The 23,931-nt window shown below is 37.5% G+C and overlaps 1 protein-coding gene across 1 annotated transcript; it reads right to left on the bottom strand.

The window, feature by feature from the left end:
• Positions 1–133: 133 nt before the first annotated feature.
• On the bottom strand, positions 134–15,282 carry LOC103096027 (high affinity immunoglobulin epsilon receptor subunit beta-like). The gene is made up of 7 exons (XM_007497567.3): positions 15,172–15,282; positions 9,768–9,954; positions 8,139–8,270; positions 5,026–5,082; positions 3,126–3,281; positions 2,663–2,770; positions 134–446 (listed from the first exon to the last, which is right to left on the bottom strand). Exons 2-7 carry the CDS (start codon positions 9,936–9,938, stop codon positions 264–266), a joined length of 807 nt encoding a protein of 268 aa, XP_007497629.2. The 5' UTR covers positions 9,939–9,954; positions 15,172–15,282; the 3' UTR covers positions 134–263.
• Positions 15,283–23,931: the final 8,649 nt, after the last annotated feature.

Raw genomic sequence — 23,931 nt, 5'->3', positions numbered from 1 at the left:
CACTTAATCCTGTATTAACCTTAGTTCTTCACCTGTAAAATGAGCTGGAGAATTGGCAAATTACTCCAGTGTCTTTGCAAAGAATATCAAGAATTTATGAAGAGTTGGCTTGACTGAAACAATTGAAAACCAGAAAGGTTAAGTTATTTTATTAAAGTTATACAGGAATTAAATGACAGAGGCAGAAGTCAAACCTGAGCACTGTGGCCTTAAGTCAAACACCCTTTACACCATGCCCTGAAAACATTTGTTGATATTTTGGACTAAGTTTTGGGGAACTCCTCCGGTGATTGATATAGGGTGGAATCAAGTAACTCCCTGGATTCTGTGCTTATGTCCTTTGGGTCCATAGGTGCAGACTTTCTTTCATGTAGCTCTATGTCTTCAGCAATTGGGGTGTAAATGTCTAATTCTTCATAAAGAATTTCTTTAGCAGCTTTGGGATGCTGAGGAAAAATAAAACATTATTCACATTTTAAAATGGTCAGACCTTTCCTCCAGGTTACATTGAATTCTTCAGTCACCTCCTTTTGTCTCTCGGAGGCTCTCTGTGTCCCCTTTTATACATCTCTTTGCTACCATTCCTACCTTTTCAGGACAGATTGAGAAGTTCCAAGGGAACAGGTCACTCCTGGGAGATAAAGACCTGCACGTCCATCCCCATCAACTTACTCAGAGAATTTCTAGGACAGAAGTTCCGATTTGACACCCAATCTTATATCAGCCTTTCATCTGTACCTCTATCTTGAAAGAGGTTAGAGTATATAACCATAAAGAAGATAAGGAAAAGGTAATCGACAGGAGATTTTGTATATTTCTGTGTGATAAAGTCTGGATATGAAATATGTAGGGATACATGTATAGATTATAGATGATAAACAATGTATAGCTGAAAAGTGATAGGAGGATATATATACACATACACGTATACATATATGTATGTATATATGTATATATATACATATTTCATATATATATTTCATATATATATATGAAAAGTAGAAAGAGAGGCAGAGGCAGAGAAAGGGAGAGAGATATTTAAAGCTCAGTCCAAAGGTTATCTTCTAAATAAAGTTTTTCCCGATGGCACCCAACTTCCCCCTAAAGTCTCATTAATCTATTTCCTACATATGTATAAATGGACGTGTTATCTCCCCGGGCTAGATTATAAATTTCTTAAGGGCAGGGATTATTTCAGTATTGCCTCTGTATCTCAAGTGCCAAGTACAGCTCCTGATATATATTCAGTAGAGAGTAATAATTATAGATGAATCAATCCATTTATTTTAGTTGTTAAATCATAGACATACAACCTTTGAGGTGAAAGGGGCTCAGAATTCTTTGAATCCAATTTATTTAATCTCTTCCAACATCAGTTTCCTTTTCGGTGAAATTAGAGTGATTATGCCATCTATTTTACATGATTGACATGAGCCAGTTGAGATAATAAAGCAACATGCTTTAAATTATAAATTTAATATGTTATAAATTACTGTATAAATATTAAACAGTTATATATAATAATTTGAATTTATACAGCACCTTAAGTTTTAAAAATAGCTGTACGTGTATTTTCTAATTTGATCCATGAGGCTACACTATGATTACATAGCAAAACTTGTAGTCAAATGAAAATCTTCTAACTGTGATTCTGGAATTCTTCCCACTAACACTTGTTCTGTGTTACAGAATCTAATTTCATTGTGTTTTGATTTACATGATTTTAAATTACTTCATTTGTGTATCTTGTGTCCCCAACTAGAGTCTGAGATACTCAAGATCAAGGAAGTATCTTATATGTCTTTGAACTTATATCTTATACTTCTCTAAATCACTCTTATACCTGTCTATATCATACACACACATATGAATGGTAGGTAAATACAAAGTTATCTGGAAAGGTGACATTAGCAGTTCAGCAATCAGGAAAGGCTTCACAGAAATTGTTATCTAAGCAGCATCTTAAAGGAAAAGAAGGATTCTGTGAGGCAGAAATAAGGAAGAAATACTTTCAAGAATGCAGGATGGGGGGCAGCTGGGTAGTTCAGTGGATTGAGAACCAGGCCTAGAGATGGGAGGTCCTAGGTTCAAATCTGGCCTCAGACACTTCCCAGCTGTGTGACCCTGGGCAAGTCACTTGACCCCCATTGCCTAGCCCTTACCACTCTTCTGCCTTGGAGCCCATACACAGTATTGACTCCAAGAGGAAGGTAAGGATTTAAAAAAAAAAGAATGCAGGATGGCTGAATCAAAGGCATGGAGATAGGAGAAGGAGTTCTATAAATAAGGAACCAAAGGAAGTCCTGAAAACTGGACTTCAGAGTAGGAGAATGGGAATAATGGCCAATAGGGGTTTGGGAAAAATGGAAAAGGAAAAAGAACTATTCCCTAGTTTTCTTGGGGACTGAAATGATGTTATAATGTGCATCAAAGTCCACTGAATTTGAAAAGAGGGGTTTGGATCTTCTATGGATTTCATTAGTTCTTCCTCTCCTTCACAAGGGTCATCTATTTTACTCATTTGCATCAGATTTTCCTTTCCAGGGTACCATTTTAATGATGTTTTTACCTCATTCAAGAACATTTGGGACCTTCTAATTTTGAAGAGGTTCAGACTTTTAGCTTTGTATTCAAGGCACTTTACCATTTCTCACCAATTTACCTTTGCAAACCACGCTTCCGTTACTTTTCCAAGTATTTCATTGAAAGGGAGTAATGAGCCAATAAGCATCTCCAGAATGGTGAGGAATAAGACCATGGCTGCAGTCTCCTGTCAAAGAGTGAAAAGCAGAGTCACAGGATAGACACATTCTACATGGTTGCTTGACAGACAGCTTGTTAAGCCATGACCATTTTCAGGACCAACCCCTCAAAAGGGGAATAACTAATGGAACCCAGGAATTAGGCCAGCATAATCAGAGGTTCTTCATCTCATCATAGCATGATCTCTGTGGTAGAGAAGGCATTTGTTTTCTCCCATTCCTGCATACACCTGCAGTGGACAACTGCAAGACTTCTCTATGACCTAAATACCCCAGGACTAGTCTTACTATGGATGAAAAACAATGAATTTTCTAACTCCAAGGAATAGGGGGAATCTTAGCCTTTCAAAAAGAATCACTTACATATAAAAACATAGCTGCAAAGCAAAAGTCTCCAACTGGTTGATTTTGGCATTCATGCAAAATGGAAGATGTTTGCTCTATATTTAATAAAAGAATCATTATCCCAAATCCTGCAACCACAGAACTGAGAATGGCCATTACAAAGCTGCTTCGTACCTAAGAGGTAATTAGAACAGTCATTAAAACCTTTGGCTTGGACATTCTGATTTTCTTAGTTTGATCAAGCTTTTCCTTCCTTCCTTCCTTCCTTCCCTCCCTCCCTCCCTCCCTCCCTCCCTCCTTCCTTCCTTCCTTCCTTCCTTCCTTCCTTCCTTCCTTCCTTCCTTCCTTCCTTCCTTCCTTCCTTCCTTCCTTCCTTCCTTCCTTCCTTCCTTCCTTCCTTCCTTCCTTCCTTCCTTCCTTCCTTCCTTCCTTCCTCCCTTCCTCCTTCCTTCCTACCTTCCCTCCTTCCTTCCCTTCCTCCCTCCCTCCTTCCTTCCTTCCTTCCCTCCCTCCTTCCCTCCCTCCCTCATTCCTTCCTTCCCTCCTTCCTTCCTTCCTTCCTTCCTTCCTTCCTTCCTTCCTTCCTTCCTTCCTTCCTTCCTTCCTTCCTTCCTTCCTTCCTTCCTTCCTTCCTTCCTTCCTTCCTCCCTTCCTTCCTTTCTTCCTTCCTTCCTTCCTTCCTTCCTTCCTTCCTTCCTTCCTTCCTTCCTTCCTTCCTTCCTTCCTTCCTTCCTTCCTTCCTTTCCTTCCTTCCTTCCTTCCTTCCTTCCTTCCTTCCTTCCTTCCTTCCTTCCTTCCTTCCTTCCTTCCTTCCTTCCTTCCTTCCTTCCTTCCTTCCTTCCCTCCTTCCTTCCCTCCCTCCTTCCTTCCCTCCCTCCTTCCCTCCCTTCCTTCTTCCCTCCCTCCCTCCTTCCTTCCCTCCCTCCTTTCTTCCTTCCTTCCTTCCTTCCTTCCTTCCTTCCTTCCTTCCTTCCTTCCTTCCTTCCTTCCTTCCTTCCTTCCTTCCTTCCTTCCTTCCTTCCTTCCTTCCTTCCTTCCTTCCTCCCTCCCTTCCTTTCTTCCTTCCTTCCTTCCTTCCTTCCTTCCTTCCTTCCTTCCTTCCTTCCTTCCTTCCTTCCTTCCTTCCTTCCTTCCTTCCTTCCTTCCTTCCTTCCTTCCTTTCCTCCTTCTTTCCTTCTTCGCTTCCTTTCTGCTTTCCTTCCTTTCTTCCTTCTTTCCTTGCTCTCTCTCTTTGTTCCTTCCTTCCCAGATATCTTCATCCTTTGTTATTTTCTCTTCCTGCACTTGAGAAAGAATCATTTGACAAAAACATATTTTTGTATAAAATGACATCTTGCTTCTATTTACCAATTATGCTTTCAAATAAGTGTAAAGTGCTCACTGTTTTGTGTCAGGGGACCTGGATTCACATCTCTCTTTGGCCACTTGCTCCCTAGGTATCCTTAACCAAGTCACTCCCCTTTAGGGGAGATCAATTTACTTTTCTGGAAAATGAGAAGAATTAGATTGAATAACATCTAAACTTCCTTCCATATCTAAATTCAGCAAGCCTTACAGACCTCTATAGCAACTGGGAATAGATACCATTTTTGGTGGAAGGCATCCAGTAAATGATGTTTTGGGGAAAACTGACATTCAGAGGTATGTCTGGGAACACTGCCATTTGGAATAGTGAAGTCTGATCATTCTTTAAGCAAAATTCTCAGTTATATTTTTCTACTCCATGAACTTTTTGTTTACAAATATGCTATTCACAATACATTATTCTATAATATAATACACTATACCATACTAAGATAAGCTATGCTATACTATACTAATACATCTCTTATTCTGTCCTGAAGATCTTCTTTTCCACTAATAATTATGATTTCTTTCTTCATTCTCAGTGACAGAAAAGGACAATGCCACTACTCACCAGATATTTAGTGCCTTTTCTTTCCGATGCAATCAACAGATATCCAGAAATGGTGAACTGTCCAAAAGAGGAAAAAGTAAAACTAGTCTTTGGGAACTGACTGCCTACATTACTTCCTCCATATAATTGAAACTCCAGTCACATGATAACGTCAAGGCCTCAAAGTCTAGTAATAAAGGTGGGGAAAACCAAGAAGTCCTGAAAGTCACAATTGGAAGTTAACATTTAATTAAGATAGTAACAAAAGCCTGGGAGGCACTTTCCTTTAAAACAACTATTGAAACCATCATTCTGCTTTGGATTTCCTTCGGCTATAACTTTCCCAGGCTCACAAATTAAGGGATTTGAACTCAGGTACACATCATCAATTCTAGCACTCTCCCTCACTGTGTTTTTTGACTTAATTATACTTTTTCCCCCATTCTCTCAAACTTGGTCAAGATGTATTTCTAGGCATATTCTCTAATCAAGAAAATGGGAAATCAGGTCACTATTGAGACTTAAAATTTTACTAAAATCCTTTGGGGTATAATGATACAGTATCTTTTGCTATTATAAGAGCATAGGCTAACATTCAGAAGGGACTTTAATTTACAGATGAGGAAAATGAGTCCCAGGGAGGATAAGTGACTTGCCAAAGGTTGAATAAATAAGGGATAAGTGAGGGATAAGTAACAGAGCCAACAGTCAAACTTGGGTCCTGTGATTTTGAAATTTCATCCCCTTTTCATTACATTATACTGTTAATTGCCACAGTCCATTTTGACTTGATTTATTGAATTGATTTGGTAATCAAAATGACTAAAAACTCTCAGTCTAATCTAAATTTTATGAAGATTCTTAGCCTCAATTTGGAGATCAACAGTCTTTTGGCATTGGAGATTATGGTCATCCATACCCTATATTCCAGATCAGTACATCAATTGAAGTAACACACCCAGTAGACTTTCATTTAATATTGACTGCTACTGAGAGTAAGACTGTCTGTGCATAGAAATCCTTCTGATTAATTCTTTAATGCAGTGCAAAAGGGTCTAAATCAAAGAAAGCACAACATTTTTGGACTAAATTTAGAACTTTGGGGTTTTTACAGGTAGGTACGTATAGTTATACATAGGAAAAACATATGAGAGCTGCAGAAAGCCATGGATCTGAGCTGGGGATGTATAGTAGCTGAAAAAGGGAAAATGGAGAATCCAGTTCAGTCTTATTGAATACACTCAACACACAGTCTTGGGGCTTATGTTAGTTGATCTGGAGTTTGAGAGGATGGCCTATCAACTATATTATGGCAAAGTAGATGGAGAGGTAACAGCAGAGAGGAAAGACTTTTGGGATTATTATTTGTACTAATTGGAAGTCTTGTTAGCAGAGCATACATTTCATGGAAGTCACTCTTAGTTCAGTGTAGGGGAATAAAGGCACTAATGAATCTGTTCATGCTAGGTTAAGTATAGAGCTTGCTTTGGAAATGAAGTTGGAATTGAAGAGAGTCTCTGTGAGGGAGAGGGCAATGAACTAATTGGAACTTGCAAGTAGGGGGTGAGCCTGCATATCTCATGCTGATTGGGCATAGGGCAGGAGAATGGAATTGTCTTTTAATTCATGCCAAATTGATAGGAATTTAGAGCTAGACGGGAACTTAAAAATCCTCTAATCTCAAATTATTATTTATGTCTCTTGTTTTTAGATCACTTTCATTTTCCAGAATATCCCTCACTTGCTCATAGAGCCATCCCTTATAACAAAATAAACACAAACCCAAATACTAAAACTAAAAATTATTAGGATAAATTGGCTTGGGAGGTGGGAGGGACAAGGTGATATCTCAAAATTAAGCTTTGTAGCAACTTAATCTGACAGCATGTGCAATATTTCACCATTAAAGTCTCTCTCTCCACCCCTCTTTAATGTCTCTAGTGTGAAGATGGGATTAACTCTCCCCTGCCCATTTTTAGATTTACTCACCAAAAGTGACTAAATTTATCCTTAAGTGGGGGAGGTCTGTGTGGGGGAGGTCTGTGACCCACATGTGAGAAAATGGGTGACAAATCAGGACCCACTGACTTGCAGTCCTGAGCAAAACTGTAGACTATAAATGGTCCATATAAAAGTAGAGGAAGGCACAGGAAGTGACACAAAAAAGCGTCTTTCAAAGGAATTACAACTTCCTGTGAGGTGAGTTCTTCATTCTTTGCAGTTCTGAATTTGAGATGGGTCTTTTGCTTTCAACTGGACTTGGAGGAGCTCTGGCTGAGGACTGCTTCTATTAGGACTACCACATGGGTGAGTGAAAAAGGCTGACTCCCTTCCTTGGTTTGTTCTGAGAGGTACTAGCCTCTGGAGGGGCCTCCCAATTTGGAGGAGGCCCAGTAGCTAACACCCTTGTTTAATTGATCCTAGGCCCTCTGGCTGGGGCTTGTGGAACCCTGCTGGAGTAAAGCAAATAGTCTAGCTCATTAAGCTAGATTTCATACTCTACTCTTTCTCATTTCTCTACTTTCACTCTTTCTATATTTGATCAATAAATTGCTAAAAAAAATCATTTGGAATAAATTAATTCCTGGTGACCACAGTCTGATAAACTTGTTCCAACCTTTTTATTTTTATTTTTACTCATTACATTCTGGCCCTTACACTTCTCTTCTCTTTTCTTTTGGAAGGCTAAGCAATAGATTTTCTAGGTGATTAATTTTATTTTTTGTTATTTGTTGAAAAGGTTTTCTTTTAATCCCAGGAAATCTCAGAACCACAGAATTTATAATGGAGAAGGAGTTTGCTGTGATTTAGAGTGGTAGTTTTATAATGGCCCTAAAGACAGTGAAAAATATCAAAACATTGTGTTATGCAACTTGTTGGGGTTATTTTTGCCTGTAGAATATGTCTTTCAGAATACCAGATAAGAACTGAGTATCTTATTGTTTCAATGGGAAGATGTAGAAGACATCTGAGGATGCTTTATAGTTTGAATGATGGAAAGTATCCAAAAACTAGATTCTGACAGGAAGGTAAAGTGAGTATGTAAATGTTGGTGTGTGACCCAGGAATTTACACATATGAGATGCTTGAAAGGAATACATGGGTTCGAGTTTGACTGACTTGAATAGACTTACCAGTAATCCTCCCCATATTGGATAACCTATTTGAAAGGAAGAGAAAGAGCCCTCCTTTTGTGGAAAATTTGGAATAAACTTATGAGTTACTCCAAAAAAGCAGCAGATAATACCAATCATGGTCTGAGCCACCTGCAAGAAGAAAAATACATGTAGAATAAGGGAAAACATTTCCTGTAATAGAAATAGTGTTTTAAATTATGCTCATGAAGTTCCTGGCTTTATTTTAGCATGAGTACACTCAGGTATTGTAGAGATTTTGAACCTTTGACTTCATTCTCTAGAAGTCAAAGGTTCAAAATCTCCATTTATACAGTATTTGATTCTGTCTGTGGTTATTTTAAATGAAAAATCTCTATCTCTTCTCTCAGGCCTTTGTTAGTGATAAATAAGAATGCTGGCTATTTTTGTGGGTTTATTTAATATCCTGCTATTTGGCTAAAATTGTTGATAGTCTCAACTAACTTTTATTTGAATCTCTAGAATTTCCCCATATACCATCATCTGCAGAAAGAGATCATTTTATTATCTTTTTGTTCTTTCTGATTCCTCCAACTTCTTTTTCTTTTCTTATTGCTATTGCTAGAATTTCTAGCACTAAGTTAATTAATATTAGTGGAAATGGGCATCCTTGTTTCACTTCTAGTCTTATTGGAAGACTTCTAGCTCATCTTCATTATAGATAATACTTGCTGATAGTTTTAGGTAGATCCTTTGTATCACTTTAGGAAAAAAATTCATTTATACCTATGCTTTCCATATTTTTAATAGGAATGAGTGTTTTATTTTGTCAAAGGCTTTTCCCACATCTATTGATATAGTTATATGATTTTTATTGCTTTTCTTATTAATATAATCAGCTCTGTTGATAGTTTTCCTTGTAAAAAAAAAACCACTGCTGCATTTCTAGTATAAATCCTGTTTGGTCACAATGTATAATCTTTGTGATATATTATTTTAGTCTCTTCGCTACTATTTTATTTAGTGTTTTTGTACCATTTCCTTAATGAAATTATTTTTTCTATAATTTTTTTCTCTGCTGTTTTAGGTCTCAGCATCATATTGACTTGATAACATACTAAATATTTCTAAGATTCTTTTCCTATTCTCAGACATTTTGCCTTCTAATATATTTTATAAATCTGGTATTATATATCCCAAGATTTTCACCAGCTCTGATACTCTTTGTTCTAAGGGACTTCCTAACTCTAATATTCTGTGTTCTAAAATTCCTTTTAAATATTAAATTCCATGCTTTTTTTTCTATCTCTTTGAGCACGGTGACACACTACTCTAAGATGCTTTCTAACTCTAAGACTCTCTTATGATTTAGGATCTGATTCAGTTAAAGCCATTGAATGTTCTATGAGATGGTCTCCCTGTGGGAAAAAAACAAATCACTATTTCCCTTTAGAAGTTAGAAACAAACTCAGGTTTACCCCACACCCCCCATTTTCTTCTCCAGGTGATGGCAGAGAATTAAATCAGAACTTTCTGGGGGAATCCATAGCAATTCCAGAGCATAAGCTCCTGAATTAGAACAATTTTCTTTCCAATATGACAATACCAGGGATATAGCCAGGGATCGTGGCTCTATTTTATTTACTCTAATCTGGGTGAAATGATTACCCCCAAGAATTCCATCTCCTTCTTCAGGAATACTTCCAGTTTGCTTCGTGGTGTGGGAAGAGGTTTAATTTCCTTTACTTTCTCCTTCTGGATGTCTTCTTCAATGAGATCCTCCACATCCACCTGAGACTGCTTGGGTGACACCTGAGACTGCTCGGGTGAGGAGCTCATGTTTATGTCGATGATTCTGTAACAGAAAGTCATTCATTTGGCTATTAGCAGAACACTGCAGCAGCTGTAATGAGCTGAATCTTGTACAATGATCAACTGTGAATGACTTAGCTATTCTCAGCAATACAATGATCCAGGACAGTTCTGAGGAAGAAAAATGCTAGCCATTTCCAGAGAAAGAACCAGTGGAGTCTAAATACAAATTGAAACATATTAAAAATATTTGTTATTATTCCTTTTTCTATTTTTGGTCTGTATTTTTTTTCACCTTAACTAACATGGAACTCTTTAGTGTGACTGCACATATATAATCTAGAACAAGTTGCTCACCTTCTCTCTGAAGTGGGAAGGGAAAGAGAGAATTTGGAACTCAAAATTAAAAAAAAAGAAATGTTAAAAATTTTCATTTTTTATGAAAATTGAACTGAAAAATAAAATTCCAAAAATAAAGCAAAAATTAATTGTAAAAAAAAAAAAGGACCTACAATGTTCCAGACAGTATACTAGGCTCTGAGGATATAAAGAGAAAAGATGTCAGTCCTTATTCTCAAGAAGCTTGAGAGAGATATTCTAATGGGAGAGACCATAAAGAGGAACTAAAAAGGGGGAAGGAGAATGGGTATTGGGGTACATTCCAGAGACAGAAGTAGATGTGGTCGGAATGAAAGCCAGAGAAGGAACATAAAGTTCAGAGAGTAGTAAGTGGTCTCTCTACTTAAAACAAACAAACAACCTTCCATCTTAGAATCGATACTGCATATTCCAAGGCAGAAGAGCAGTAGAGGGCAGGTAATGGAGGTCATGTGGCCACACACCTAGGACGTGTTTGACACCAGATCAGAACCAGGATTTCCCATCTCTAGGCTTGGTTTTCAATCTACTGAGTCACCCAGGTGCCTCCAGTCTACATATGTTCAAAAGGTATGCTATAGGACTAGGGAGAAATCTAGGTGAAAAACCATTTGTGGTGGGCTTTATATCTCAGGCCAAGGGATTTGTATCTCATCCTGTAGGCATTTTGAAGCCATGGGAAGTTTTGCAGAGGAGACAAGTCTGTGCCTTGGCAAGATGATTTTGGCAGCCGTGTGGTGAGTGTTTTAAGAGAAATGAACATAGAAAGCAAAGGGGCTCTGAGAAAGTGTAGGTGAGGGGATGAGAAATGAGAGTGTGTAGATGACATCTGTAAGATGCAGATTGGACCATATGGTCCCAAAGGTCCCTGCCACAGTTCAATTCATGCTCTTGTGAACTTTTGTGAAGAGAATCAGTAAGATTTGACAAAGACCTAAATTTGGGCAACAAGGGAGGGGAAAGGATCAAAGAAACTTGACTTTAATTTGGCTTGTAGCAACTTTGTACCTGAAGTTACCAACCTGGTTGAGTGATGATAACCCTAAACCTCAACAGAGATGGTGGGATTAAGAAGGGAAGATGACCAGTTCATTTTGGACTTGCTGGCTTTGACTTGCCTGTGAGATATCCAGGAGGAAATGTCCGGCAGACAGCTGAAAACATGAGATTGGACTTCAGGAGAGAAGTTAGGGGTGGATAAATAAAAGGCAAGGATGTAAGAAAATGGCTTCAAATACATAAAGCTCTCCAAAATTGGACTGGGCTGCTCTGGGACGTGGAAGCTTCTCCCCTCCTGGGGCTCTTTTCTAAAATGCTCAAAAAAATATGGGGGAAGGGGAGCTAGGTAACTCAGCGGATTGAGAGCCAGGCCTAGAGATAGCAGATCCTAGGTTCAAATCTGACCTCAGACACTTCCTAGCTGTGTGATCCTGGGCAAGTCACTTAACTCCCATTGCCTAGCCCTTCCCACTCTTCTGCCTTAGAACCAATACACAATATTTATTCTAAGACAGAAGGTAAGATTATATATATATATATATATATATATATATATATATATATATATATGAAAAATATTCTTAATTAATTAATTCATTAAGTCAACTAAAAAAAAGAAATATGGGATTAAATGACCTCCAAGTTCCTTAAATGGGATTTTATTATTTGGATGTCTGTTTAAGGATGACACTTGAATACCTAGGAATTGACAGGATCACAAAGATTAATAGGAAAGAAGATGACCCAGGGATAAGGCCTGGGAGACATTCATGCTAAAGGGACAGGAGAGTGGGGATGATTTAATCAAGTGATTAAGGAGCAGAAATCAGATCCACAGAAGAACTGAGACATCAAAAGAGGAGGGCCAATATTAAAGGTTGTACAAAGGTCATGAATGTCAAGGATAGAGTAAAAACTAAAAAGCAGTGATAAAGAGATACATGGTAAATGAAGAAAGCAAGTTCTGTAGAGTATAATAATTAGAAAACATTTTGGAATTGTTGGAGAAATGACTAGACAATGAAGAAGTAAAATCAGAAAGGAAGTACTTTTTTCTACTAGTTTTGTAGTGAAAGGCATAAGATATCTAAAAATCATGAAGGATTTGTAAGGACAAAATACAACTAAGATTTTTTTTAAAATTAAGAGATTGAGTTAGAAGTTAGGTAGAAATTGGTGATGGAAGGCCATGCCAATGGGACAATCGATATACCAAGTACCTAAATGAGTCCAGATGGTATAGGATTGAGAGAACAAATGGAAATTTTGACCTCTGTGAAGCACCTTTTTTGATAAGAAGAGGAAAATGGATCAAGAGAAGTTCTGAGGCATGTAGATACTAGAAAAACATGGTAGAAGGGCTCAATTATTTCAGTGAAGTTATTGAATTGGTTTATCTATTGTTTATTGAAAGGATTTGTGAGTGAGAGAACAGTTGGGAGTTGGGGGAAAATGAGAGCGTTTTGGTCAGTCCCTATGGATAATAATAAAGGAAAGAATTGGGGCAGTTGGGTAGCTCAGTGGATTGAGAGCTAGCCCTAGAGATGGGAGGTCCTATGTTCAAATCTGGCCTCAGACACTTCCCAGTTGTGTGACCCTGGGCAAGTCACTTGACCCCCATTGCCTAGCCCTTACCACTCTTCTGCCTTGGAGCCAATACACAGTATTGACTCCAAGACAGAAGGTAAGGGTTTAAAAAAAATAAAGGAAAGAATTGGAGAAAAACATAGGGTTGCCATAAAAGAGTGAATCATTAGTAAATTTTGATAACACAAACTTATTGTGAACCCAGTCAGCATCTCTGTTGCATGACTTCCTCAGGGAGTGTGAAGCAAAATGAAATGAATAAAGGAGATGACAAATGATGAGACAATTGATATCTCCAAGGTTATGTAGGTAATAAAACACAGAACAGGGATCCAAAGATCAGCGATCTTTCAATTGTGCCACAAATAAGCAAAGAAAATTTTGGGTCTGTTTCTTTAACATGCAACACTTGTAGGCCAGAGAGATCTTACTAATCATCTAGTCCAATCCTATTACCTTACATATTCAGAAACTGAGGCCCAAATACATAAAGTGCCTTGTGGAGAGCCATGTAAGCAATAAGCAGAAAATTTGGTCCGCAAACCCAGGGCCTCTGATTATAAACTCAGTGCTTACCTATTACAGTGTGATGGCATTTCTAGACTGTTATATGTAAAAGGAGTCTACAAAACTATCTAGCCTTTTCATTTTAGTGGGGGGAGATCATCCCCTCAATTATCTAACCATTTTTTCCTCCCCCACTCCCCTTCTTAGGCAAACACTGCCTGCTCATGAATACTCACACAACAGGGAACCCCAGCTTCCCTACTCTACTTCCACCCTTGTACTAAACTTTTCCTCCCTGTGCTATTAGGCAGATGCCCTCTAGGTACCACCACTGACTCCAAAGTGAGGTTTCATGTGGCTATTCCCTCTGGTTACATGAGTGGAGAATAACCAATTATAATCCTTCCAATAGGACTGATGATCACTAGGTCTTATCTAGGAATCCTTCACACCAAAATGATCCCTGAGATTTTCTATTTGCTCTAGAGTTGAATCCTTACAGCTATCTAGCTAGCTAGATAGATAGAGAGCTTCAATCAATTTGAATGAGTTCCTTGAATGCAGGGAATATCCTGATTTTCTAGTGCTATCCTTGGATTTTGGCATATTATAAGTTAATAAACACCTTTTTTTTCATTTGCTCATTCATTCATTTATACAAATGAGGAAACTGAGTCTTGAGAGAAGAAATGAAGAAGGGACACATAACTAGTTAATACTGACAATTGAATGTCTAAATTCCAAATAAGTTGATTTTTCCCCTGCCATATTAAAGTCAATAAACATGAAGATGGCCAACAGATCATGGCTAGGAGCATCGGAAAGGTTCCAGGTACATTATAAAAAATTTTGGGGGGTGGGGCAGTGTAAGATTTCTATACCAAGATTAGAACTTTAGGGAAATTGTGAATAATTGAATAGCAACCTCTGACCTCTTCACTGGCTTGATGGGATTTATTAGAATCAGCACTAGATGAGAAGAAGAGTGGGAACCAGGGAAGTTCCCTCTTGCAAGAGTAATCATGGGAGTAAGTGTCTGCCTAGGAAGGAGACAGGGGAGATGGCAATGACAAGAGAGTTGTGGGGAAAGGCTCCCTGTAGTAAAATGAAAAGATTAGACTAGAGTCTTTTGGGGCCCAAAATCCCCAAAACAACCCATGCTGGTAAATATGACTCAAATTCAAAAGATAAACAAACATAATACATAGACCAGCCCTCCATGAATCAGGATTCAAACTCAAAACAGTTTACTTCATCTCAATGAATTAACACAGGCACAACATCCCTGCCTCTCATCCCTATTACTACAGATATGAGAAGTCTCAGAGAATCAGAGCTAATACTGCCACAGCCATCCACAAGTGCAGGGTCCTTCTTACACAATCAGGACAAAAATAATCCTAATAACAATGTGTTCTGTGACATCTGATAACTATTAGGAGATCTGCTCACAGAAGTTTTTAAGAGGAAGGCTGATTACCGACTATTTGGAGATATGGAAGAGTGAATTATTCTTAAGCTGTAAGTTGAGATAGACTGTCTTTGAACTCCCTTCCCCCTTATGATTTATTGACAGGGTAAACATCTCCATTCTGAAAATTTTCCTTCAAGGACTGAAAGAAATTAGCTTCTTCCCCCCAAAAGACAGAGAGATTAGGATATAATTTAGCCTCCAACTATACTCAAGATAGACTCTCCTCAGGGAAAGGGCCCTGTAGCATCAGAGCCTAAGAGCCACCTTTGGGTCTATTTAAAAGGCTAAGATTTATTTGACATTATCTGTACCTACCTGAGTCTTTGGAAAGTAGTTCAGTGAATTTGGGGCTGGGAGTGTCTCTTGATCATGAGTCTTCCTAGTCAGTCTCTTCCAGAAAATGAGTTATTTTGGGGTGTAAGAGAACTGATACTATGGGGCCCTATGTACTTCCTCTCACTGGACTCCAGATGGGCTGAGATCATGAGATATTTTGCTCTGATCATTATCTACAGACAACTGCCATTCTTTGGTCAGAAATATTCAACAGCTAAGACCAGCTAGAAGTTTGCACATAAGTGAGCCTTCACTCAAACTTAGCGCTATAATTCACTTACAGTTCTCTCTTCTACAACCTGAAAATACCTATTGTCTACTGGAGACTCATTCATTAACTACTAGGATATAATTATACCAACCATTGACTCAGATGCTCTTAGGACCATGATAGGACGTTCTGCACCAATGGCTTTAGATTCAAGAATCTGAGTTCTAATATTTTCTCTGTCAAATGATGACTCTGTGACTTTGGGCAAGTCACTTGACCTCTCAGTGCACCAGTAAATATCTAAGAATGAAAGTTGAAGAGAAGAGGCTGAGCTGCATTGATAAAGAGAATTTCCTTGCTCGTAGTTCCCCATATAAATGGAATTACAGTAAAAATATAAAGGGGTAAGACTTCTTAAGTCAATGTGTGAGTCCAGTAAGTGCTACAACCAAAAGAACTGCATGAGATTTCAGGGTTTGGGTCATGGGAAGCTCCAAGGCACATTCCACAGGAATTGGATGATATTCTTTTATTAAATATAGAATGAAGGCCTCATAAATTGCACCTCATTTAAGGATATTTCAAGGAAAATAAGATGCTGTGGTAAAAAGTTTCAGGATCATCAGAATATAGAAATAATTGGCATGGGTTAGAGTATAGATACTTTGTTGTTTCCTGAAATATTTATAGGGTATCACAGTTTTCTCTGAGACATTAATTCTACTCTGGGTTTGGGGTCGGGGTGTTTTGTCTCATGAGAATAAGCCTGTTCTTCCCACTTTCCCCATTATTTCCATTATAAGTATCTGAGTATACTAGACAATGATTTGATGTTCTTAAATGCTGATGATCTATTAATTTATTTGAACAAAATTCTAATAAACCAAATTGACTTAATGGTCTCTGAGTTTAATTGCTTTTGGACCGGGCAGGGGAGACCTTTGTAGTAGCCTCAGCAAATGGTAATTACTTAAATTGAAAGATGTACTTCCTCCCTCCCCTTTTTGAAACCTAACATCCATGATGCACATGAACTTTTTAGGACTAAGCATTCCCACATTACTGGTTCAATTTGTTTCACTCACTTTCTACCTCGCTGATAACTTTCTAAATGCAATAGGGAAACCAAGTCTGATCTTTTAAGTGTGACAGCTGCCTTGGAAGGGCAATAGGATTGGAAGGTATTTGTGTGTGTGTGTGTGTGTGTGTGTGTGTGTTTATAGAGACACTCCTATTTTCGTCTTACACTTTCTTTCCTCTTGGGTTACTCACATAATTCTCAGGCTCCTTAGAAATGATGAATAGTGGTGTTTTTCAGACAAAGGGAACAAGTATAGAAAGATAGGACATATGGATTTTATATAATGTGTGTGAACCATCTCAATGAAACTACCATGGTTATAGCCATTATTTTGGGGTAACTTTCTTCTCTAGACACAATTTCCAGCCCTTATTTCTTTCTTTTGTTTAAATTTAATTTTATTGATTAATTAAGAAATTTTTTCCATGTTTACATGATTCATGTTCTTTCTCTCCCATTGTCCCCCCCCATAGCCAACATGCAATTCCATTGGATTTTACATGTGTAGACCTATTTCTGTATTATTAATATTTGCACTAGGGTGACCATTTAGAGTCTACATCCCCAGTCATATACCCATCAACCCATATGATCAGGCAGTTGTTTTTCTTTTGTTTTTCTACTCCCACAGTTTCTTCTCTGGATGTGGATAGTGTTCTTTCTCATAAGTCCCTCAGAATTGTCCTGGATCATTGCATTGCTGCTAGTAGAGAAGTCCATTACGTTCAATTGTGCCCCTGTGTATAAGTCTCTGTGTACAATGTTCTCCTGGTTCTGCTCCTTTCACTCTACATCAATTCCTGGAGGTCGTTCCAGTTCACATGGAATCCCTCCAGTTCATTATTCCTTTTAGCACAATAGTATTCCATAACCAACAGATACCACAATTTATTCAGCCATTCCCCAATCAAAGGGTATCCCCTCATTTTCCTTTTTTGTCACCACAAAGAGTGAAGCTATAAATATTTTTGTACATGTATTTTTTTTATTATCTCTTTGGAGTATAAACCCAGTAGCGGTATTCCAGCCCATTTTTTCTTAATGGAAGGTCCATTTATTTTTGCAATAGCTATTTGTCTACTCATGACGTAATCATTAATATCTTATGAACTCATGAAACTAGAGCATTAGGGAAATCTAGTTGGGAAGTCAGTGTTTTATAAGTAGATAGAGTTCTAGCTAGATTTGAATTAAGGAAGAACTGGGTACAAATTCTTCTTCAAACACCAGCTCTATGGACTTGATACAATAAAAATTTTGCTGAGCATAAGGTCCCTTATCCTTATACTTCTATGCAGTTAAGTCAGGGATTTGAACCTAGAACTTCTGACTTCAATCCCAGAACTCTTCTCTAAAATTTCTAAAAATGGAATAATTTAGCACAAAATGTGTAATATGATATATAAAATTTTCAATTGCAATGTGGGTTTCTTGGTTTTTGCTTCTTTCACTCTTCCTAAGTTATCAGTTTCATATTTTATCAGTTTTATTTTCTGCTTCTGTTCCTGCCCCTTATTTAATGACTAGTGAATTATTAAGCCTAATGGAAGTGCTCCATACATACTGGTATAAATGGATGCTTTAGGACACCTGAATCGGAGTTCTTGTGCCTTTTTATGGAGTCTGAAGAAATTTATTAATTGGGAAGGAGTCCGTGTAATTCCAGAATCATCAGGTTTAAATGATCAGACTTCTTTACTCCTGTTGTGTTTTCTGGTTTGGTAATCACTTCCAAATAGGGTAATTCTCAGAGGCCTGAATGTCCAGGTTTCATTTTCTCATATGCTAATTTCTCTCATTTCAAGGAGGAGATTTTGGAGGGGAGAGAGAGACAGACAGACAGACAGACAGAGACATAGAGATCAAGCACTTTTATTGAGTGTGTACTATGTGCTAAACTATGTGCTAGACTAAGTGCTAGGTAGAAAACTAAACTATGTGCTAGACTATGTGTTGGGTAGAAAAATACAAGCTAAAAGAAAAAAACATTCCATTTTCTCAGTTTACATTCTAACTGAGGAAGACACATAAGCAAGATTTAAAAAAAAGGTAAAAGGCAGAAAAGCATTATGTGTAAACAACTAGCAACGGTAATGAGAGAGAAATGAATAGTGGCTAGCCCCAGCAGTTTTTCTACTAGTAGTTTAGGTCAGGGACTCATAATTTGGAGGAAGTTATGGGAGGAAGTGAGTTGGATACATGGATGATATCATCTTCAGGGTTGAGAGAGAGCTAGGATAGAGGTTGGAAAGTCCAGATCAGAGCTTAGATGAGAGAAAAGTGTGGTTTTGGCTGATGCAAAGGAGGTTTTGAGCATAAACTCACTAATAGGAACCTGAAACAGAACATTAGATCAAAGTCAAGAAGGCAGATAGGCAAGAGTAGTACATGTCCTGGAATGAGAACAAAGAAAGAGATTCAATCCCATGAAAAGCTGAGCTAACCAGGAACTTCTCAATGGGAAATAAAATTATAAAACAACAATTAATCATAATTATAACAACACTGGAAGTTTTACAAAACAATTAAATTATTTTCTCCTTTGAAATTCATATTCTTCTTGTGAATGAGATGTCATAAAGAGCCTCCTTTTAGAGATAAACTATACTTGAAATAGTCTATTTGTCCACTGTAGTGCAGATAGTGTCTCAGGCAGGATTCAAACTCAATTATTTCTCACTCAAAGTCTATCAGTTTGTCCACTCTGCATAAATGCCTCTATCTTATTTTTCAAATAAGTTTCTGTTGCTTAGAGTATGATTCCAGTGCGTTGATTGTTACAATAGTAAGAAACAAGATCCTGGTAGCATCTAATTAAAACATTTCTTTACTGTCAATTTAATAATGGTTATGGAATTAAGAAAACTCTGGTACTGGATTGTGATGAAAACCAAAGAGTCTTCTCTGTGGTGAGTAGGTATATATCTCACTTATCTCAAGATCTCTTGAGGGGAATCATGCAGGCACAAACAATACAAGAGCTTTGAAGCCATCTAGGACAGGGGTTCTCAACCTTTGAGTTGTGACCCTGGTGGGGATCAAGTGACCAAAACACAGGGGTCACCTAAAGCCATTGGAAAATACATATTTCCGATGGCTTTAGCTGCTGAGAAATTGTGCTACTTTCCATCAAGATCTCAGAAAGAACAGGGACCCTGCTGCCCGCACATTGTACTAATATTAGTTACCTGTCAGAAGCCCTCTCCCTATTAGGGACAATGGATTTACCCTGTTGCCTGGAGACCTGACTCAAACAGAGACCAAGAGAGAGCACCCCAGTGCTGGCTGGCTGGCTTAACCCAGAGGGGTTAAGAACGAGTCCTGGAACAGATAACTCCTGGAGCTGATAACGGAGCCAAGTAACCCCAGCAAAGTGAAGCCTCAGCTGGAGCTGGAGGGAGACAACAGGAAGAAGACAGTTTCTGCAGACCCCCTCCCCAAACAGGACTTACCTGCCACCCCAGCGCTCAGGCTGCCTGCTGCTGGATTAATATTTCTCAACATATAATTAAATATTGTTTTTGTTATTAATCACTATGTTTAAATTATGTTTGATTTGTAGCAATGAGAATACAGAATGCATATCAGGTATTTACATTTTGAATCATAACTGTAGCAAAATTACAGTTTTGAAGTAGCCACCAAAATAATTTTTTGGTTTGGGGTCACCACAACATGAGGAACTGTATTGCCGGGTCAGGGCATTAGAAAGGTTAAGAACCACTGGTATAGGACATCTTCCTCATTTGACAAGATATTGATTGTTGAATGAGCTAGGTAGAGATGGTGTAAGCAGAAAGAGATAGTCATGACCCTTTGGTAGATTTCATATTTCATATGAGTATTAAAGAACAGAATCAAATAGAAAAAAGCCTATGAGCAAAAAGTTTTTTTTTTTTTTAATCCTACCTAGGAGATGAATCTGCAATGAGAAGAGGAATCATGTATTATATTCCATTTTTGTTTCTTTCCTTCTCCCTTCCTCTTTGTTTCTTTGTTTCTTTGTTTCTTTGTTTCCTTCCTTCCTTCCTTCCTTCCTTCCTTCCTTCCTTCCTTCCTTCCTTCCTTCCTTCCTTCCTGCCTTCCTGCCTTCCTGCCTTCCTGCCTTCCCCTTCCTTCCTTTCTTCCTTCCTTCCTTCCTTCCTTCCTTCCTTCCTTCCTTCCTTCCTTCCTTCCTTCCTTCCTTCCTTCCTTCCTTCCTTCCTTCCTTCCTTCCTTCCTTCCATTGTTTATTTGTTAATTTATTCTCTCTTATAATTTATTCATTTACTTTGATTATAAGTCCCCAATTTCTAACAAAGATCTTTACATGTCAAATGACTATTATTAGGAACATATAATTGGAAAATTTGTGGGAAGAAATTCAGTTTAGATGGATATCATAGAAGAAATGGAAATAGCAAGGAGTTGTCATGAAAATTCAGTTACAAAAAATATGCCATGAAAACTTAGTGACTATTTATGGGTACTTTTCTTGGAGTCATTTATATTTTTTTGACAGGTTGTGGAGAAAGGTGATAAATTGTGACTTAGAATTCATAATCATCATAACCCATTCCCAAGACACATAATAAGATGTCCTAGAAATGTACTCCTAGGTTCATTCTGGGATGTCTTCATTCTTTTCACTCTCTTTTGGAGACCTCATCAACTCCCATGATATAACTTATTATCTCTATAATAGTTTGATTCCAGATCTATATCTATATAAGTTCTAATTTCTTTCCTGAAACTAGTGCAACATAAACTTCCTATTAGACATTTCAAAGTTTATGTCCCACAGGCATCTCGCACAATATTTTCAAAACAAAACTCATGATCTTTTCCTTACCAATCCATTCCAGCATCCTTCCTGAAGTCTAGGATCCCAATTTTGGAGCCATTCTCAACTCCTTTCTTTTCCCCATCTCATATATCCAAATTATCTACCAAATCTTGTAATTTAAAAATCAATAATACATTTTTCATCTTTCTTCTCTTCCTTCACCCTTTTTTAGGACCTTAATACTTCTTGCCTACATTATTGTACTCATGTCCTAATTGGTTTTCCAGCCTCTAGTTATTTTCCCACTTCAATCTATAATCTCCAGAATGGAACAGTGATCTTTCTCCTTATTTCTGATTGGTTTCACAGATCCAACCCTGAGATTTCTGACAATCATAACATTGGATTGGATTAGAACATGTCCATCATTTGGTTATGCTATTTTGAAAGTGATTTGTCACAACCCCCTGAAAATAGTATTTAATCTTGTTGAGGGAAGAAATTCCTCATCATCTTGGTTAATTTTCAGTTATCTTGTAACAAAAGGATTTCAAAAGCAGAAAGAAAGAATTTTGACAAATAGCCAATTATATGTATTCTTATACCTAAATTATTAGTGTCACTCACTCTTATAAAATTTGATCTTTTCCTCTTGCAAGCCACTGTAACATTAGCTTACTATTGATATTAAATTTTAAAGTTGATGACTCAGCTATTAAATGTATTAATTCGCTGGAACTACTTCTTACTGCAAAATCAGAGCAATTACAGTTCCCAGTCAATAGCTAATCCTAAACTGAATTTATCACTTGTATATAGTATTTGTGTAGTTTGTACTTACTATACCAATTTAGTAAACAACATCTAAAAACTAATTATCTGATCACCTTCCTTTGATTTTATTTGAATTACCTTAAAAGAAATGTATAGTAGCACATAGAAAAACAGAGTAAGCATATAAAGAAAAGGGCCAAAAAAAGCCATGAAATTCAGCTCCAAGATAAGGAAGGGGGATGGCAAAGAGAAAGTGATTTAAAGATTATATTGCAGGGTTCAACAAATTCAATATTTGTAAATACTGGTTCATTGAGTCTTCTCACTTCTTTCTAGTTGCTATTCTGACTAATCTGTGAACTTCAGCATTGCCTTCAACCCCTGAGTGAGCAGAGACATCATTTCACTCAGCATTCATGTCCCAAGACATGTTATCCAGCTCAATGGACTGATCTTTGTGGACAACATCCTTATTTTTATTTGTTTTTCAGCCATTTTCTTTCCAGTTGCCTTTGGTTCATTTTCTGTGTACACAGTGACTTTCTCAAGGTTTTGGGACTTAAGCTTGCTCAATCCCTTTGGTAGCTGCTTCTAATGATGCTCTTTGGCTCGTCTGTTATCCAGAATATGTACTACTTATGTTTAGACTATGGCCTTCTGGCCAGAAAATACCAATACATCCTTGAGTCCCTTCTCTGCCATTATTTTTTGCAGGACTTCTTGACATACATACATACATAGTGTTAGGTTCTGATTACTGGTACAACTTCTGGAACTTCTATTCTACTAACCCTAATTAAAGCTCCACAGGTCTGATTGTATTTCCAACTCTTCTCTAATCTTTCCAGAGGTTTTGAAGGAAAAGAATGTGACTGATCTTCGGAGAATGTGAAGCTCTATAAATGGGTATAATTACACATACCTTTGCAGGGAAGTTTTGAGGATCAGATCAGAAAAGCTTTTAGAGTGCTTAGTACAGTGCCTGGCACATAGAAGGAGCTATATAAGTGTTTATTTGCTTTAGAAGGTAAGATCCTTGAGCTCTGGTATTAACTTTCTTTTTGTATTTGTATTTCTAGTATTTAGCACTGTATAATTGAAAATCTGTTACCCATAAAAAGAACTACATTTCCTGGGAGCCAACTGACTTCCTGTCATTACATACTTCCTGTAGACAGGGGATATTAGGCAGGGACATGGAGGATTCCAGCCTCTTTGGCTTGCAGCAAGCATGGTGGCGGTGGTAAGAGCAAGGTTTTTTTTTTTTTTAGTTTTTAAAACATTATTTTATTTGGTCATTTTCATACATTATTCATTGGAAATAGATCATTTTCTTTTCCTCCCCCCCCCCCCCCCGCCACCCCTTCCCTAGCGCGATTCGTCTGGGTATCACATGTGTTCTTGCTCTGAACCCATTTCCTTGTTGTTGGTATTTGCATTAGAGTGAAGAGCGGGGATTTTTAAATGGGCTAATCAGCCATGGGCATGAGGCCTTTTTTTTGTATCTTCTTTATTTACTTTATTTCTAATGATCATTTAATAAATCTTTTTATAATATAATATAATCTTTTTATTATCGAGATATAATTTTAATTTTTATAATACAATTCCTGTTACTTGATAAGAGCTTTTATTAAATTAATTTATATTAATTACATTCATTCCACAGATCCAAGTCTGACCTTATCACTGTCCTATTCAATATGTTCCAGTGTTTCACTATTGCATTAGAATAAAATATGAAGTCTTTTGGCATTTAAATTTCTTCAAAAATGAACTATAATGCACTATTTCAATTTTACCATACATTTTACCCCTGCATTCATGCAACCTGACCTTCCAGTTTTTCCTAACATATGATATTTCATATCTCATCTTTGCAAAGGCTCTTTTATGTACATGGAAATT

The sequence above is a fragment of the Monodelphis domestica genome, chromosome 6 (assembly GCF_027887165.1).
Source record: "Monodelphis domestica isolate mMonDom1 chromosome 6, mMonDom1.pri, whole genome shotgun sequence".
NCBI lineage: Eukaryota > Metazoa > Chordata > Mammalia > Didelphimorphia > Didelphidae > Monodelphis > Monodelphis domestica.
The sequence above is the reverse complement of the archived record's forward strand: the minus strand, read 5'-3'. Positions and strand labels throughout refer to the sequence as shown.

What these genes read in the sequence shown, in the direction of transcription:
- LOC103096027 (XM_007497567.3), bottom strand. Translation starts at nt 9,938, where the DNA reads ATGAGCTCCTCACCCGAGCAGTCTCAGGTGTCACCCAAGCAGTCTCAG. An exon ending in CAATATGGGGAGGATTACTG is followed by an intron (nt 5,083 to 8,138) that starts GTAAGTCTATTC and finishes TCTTTTGGACAG; the next exon opens with TTCACCATTTCTGGATATCT. An exon ending in GAAAAGGCACTAAATATCTG is followed by an intron (nt 3,282 to 5,025) that starts GTGAGTAGTGGC and finishes ATTACCTCTTAG; the next exon opens with GTACGAAGCAGCTTTGTAAT.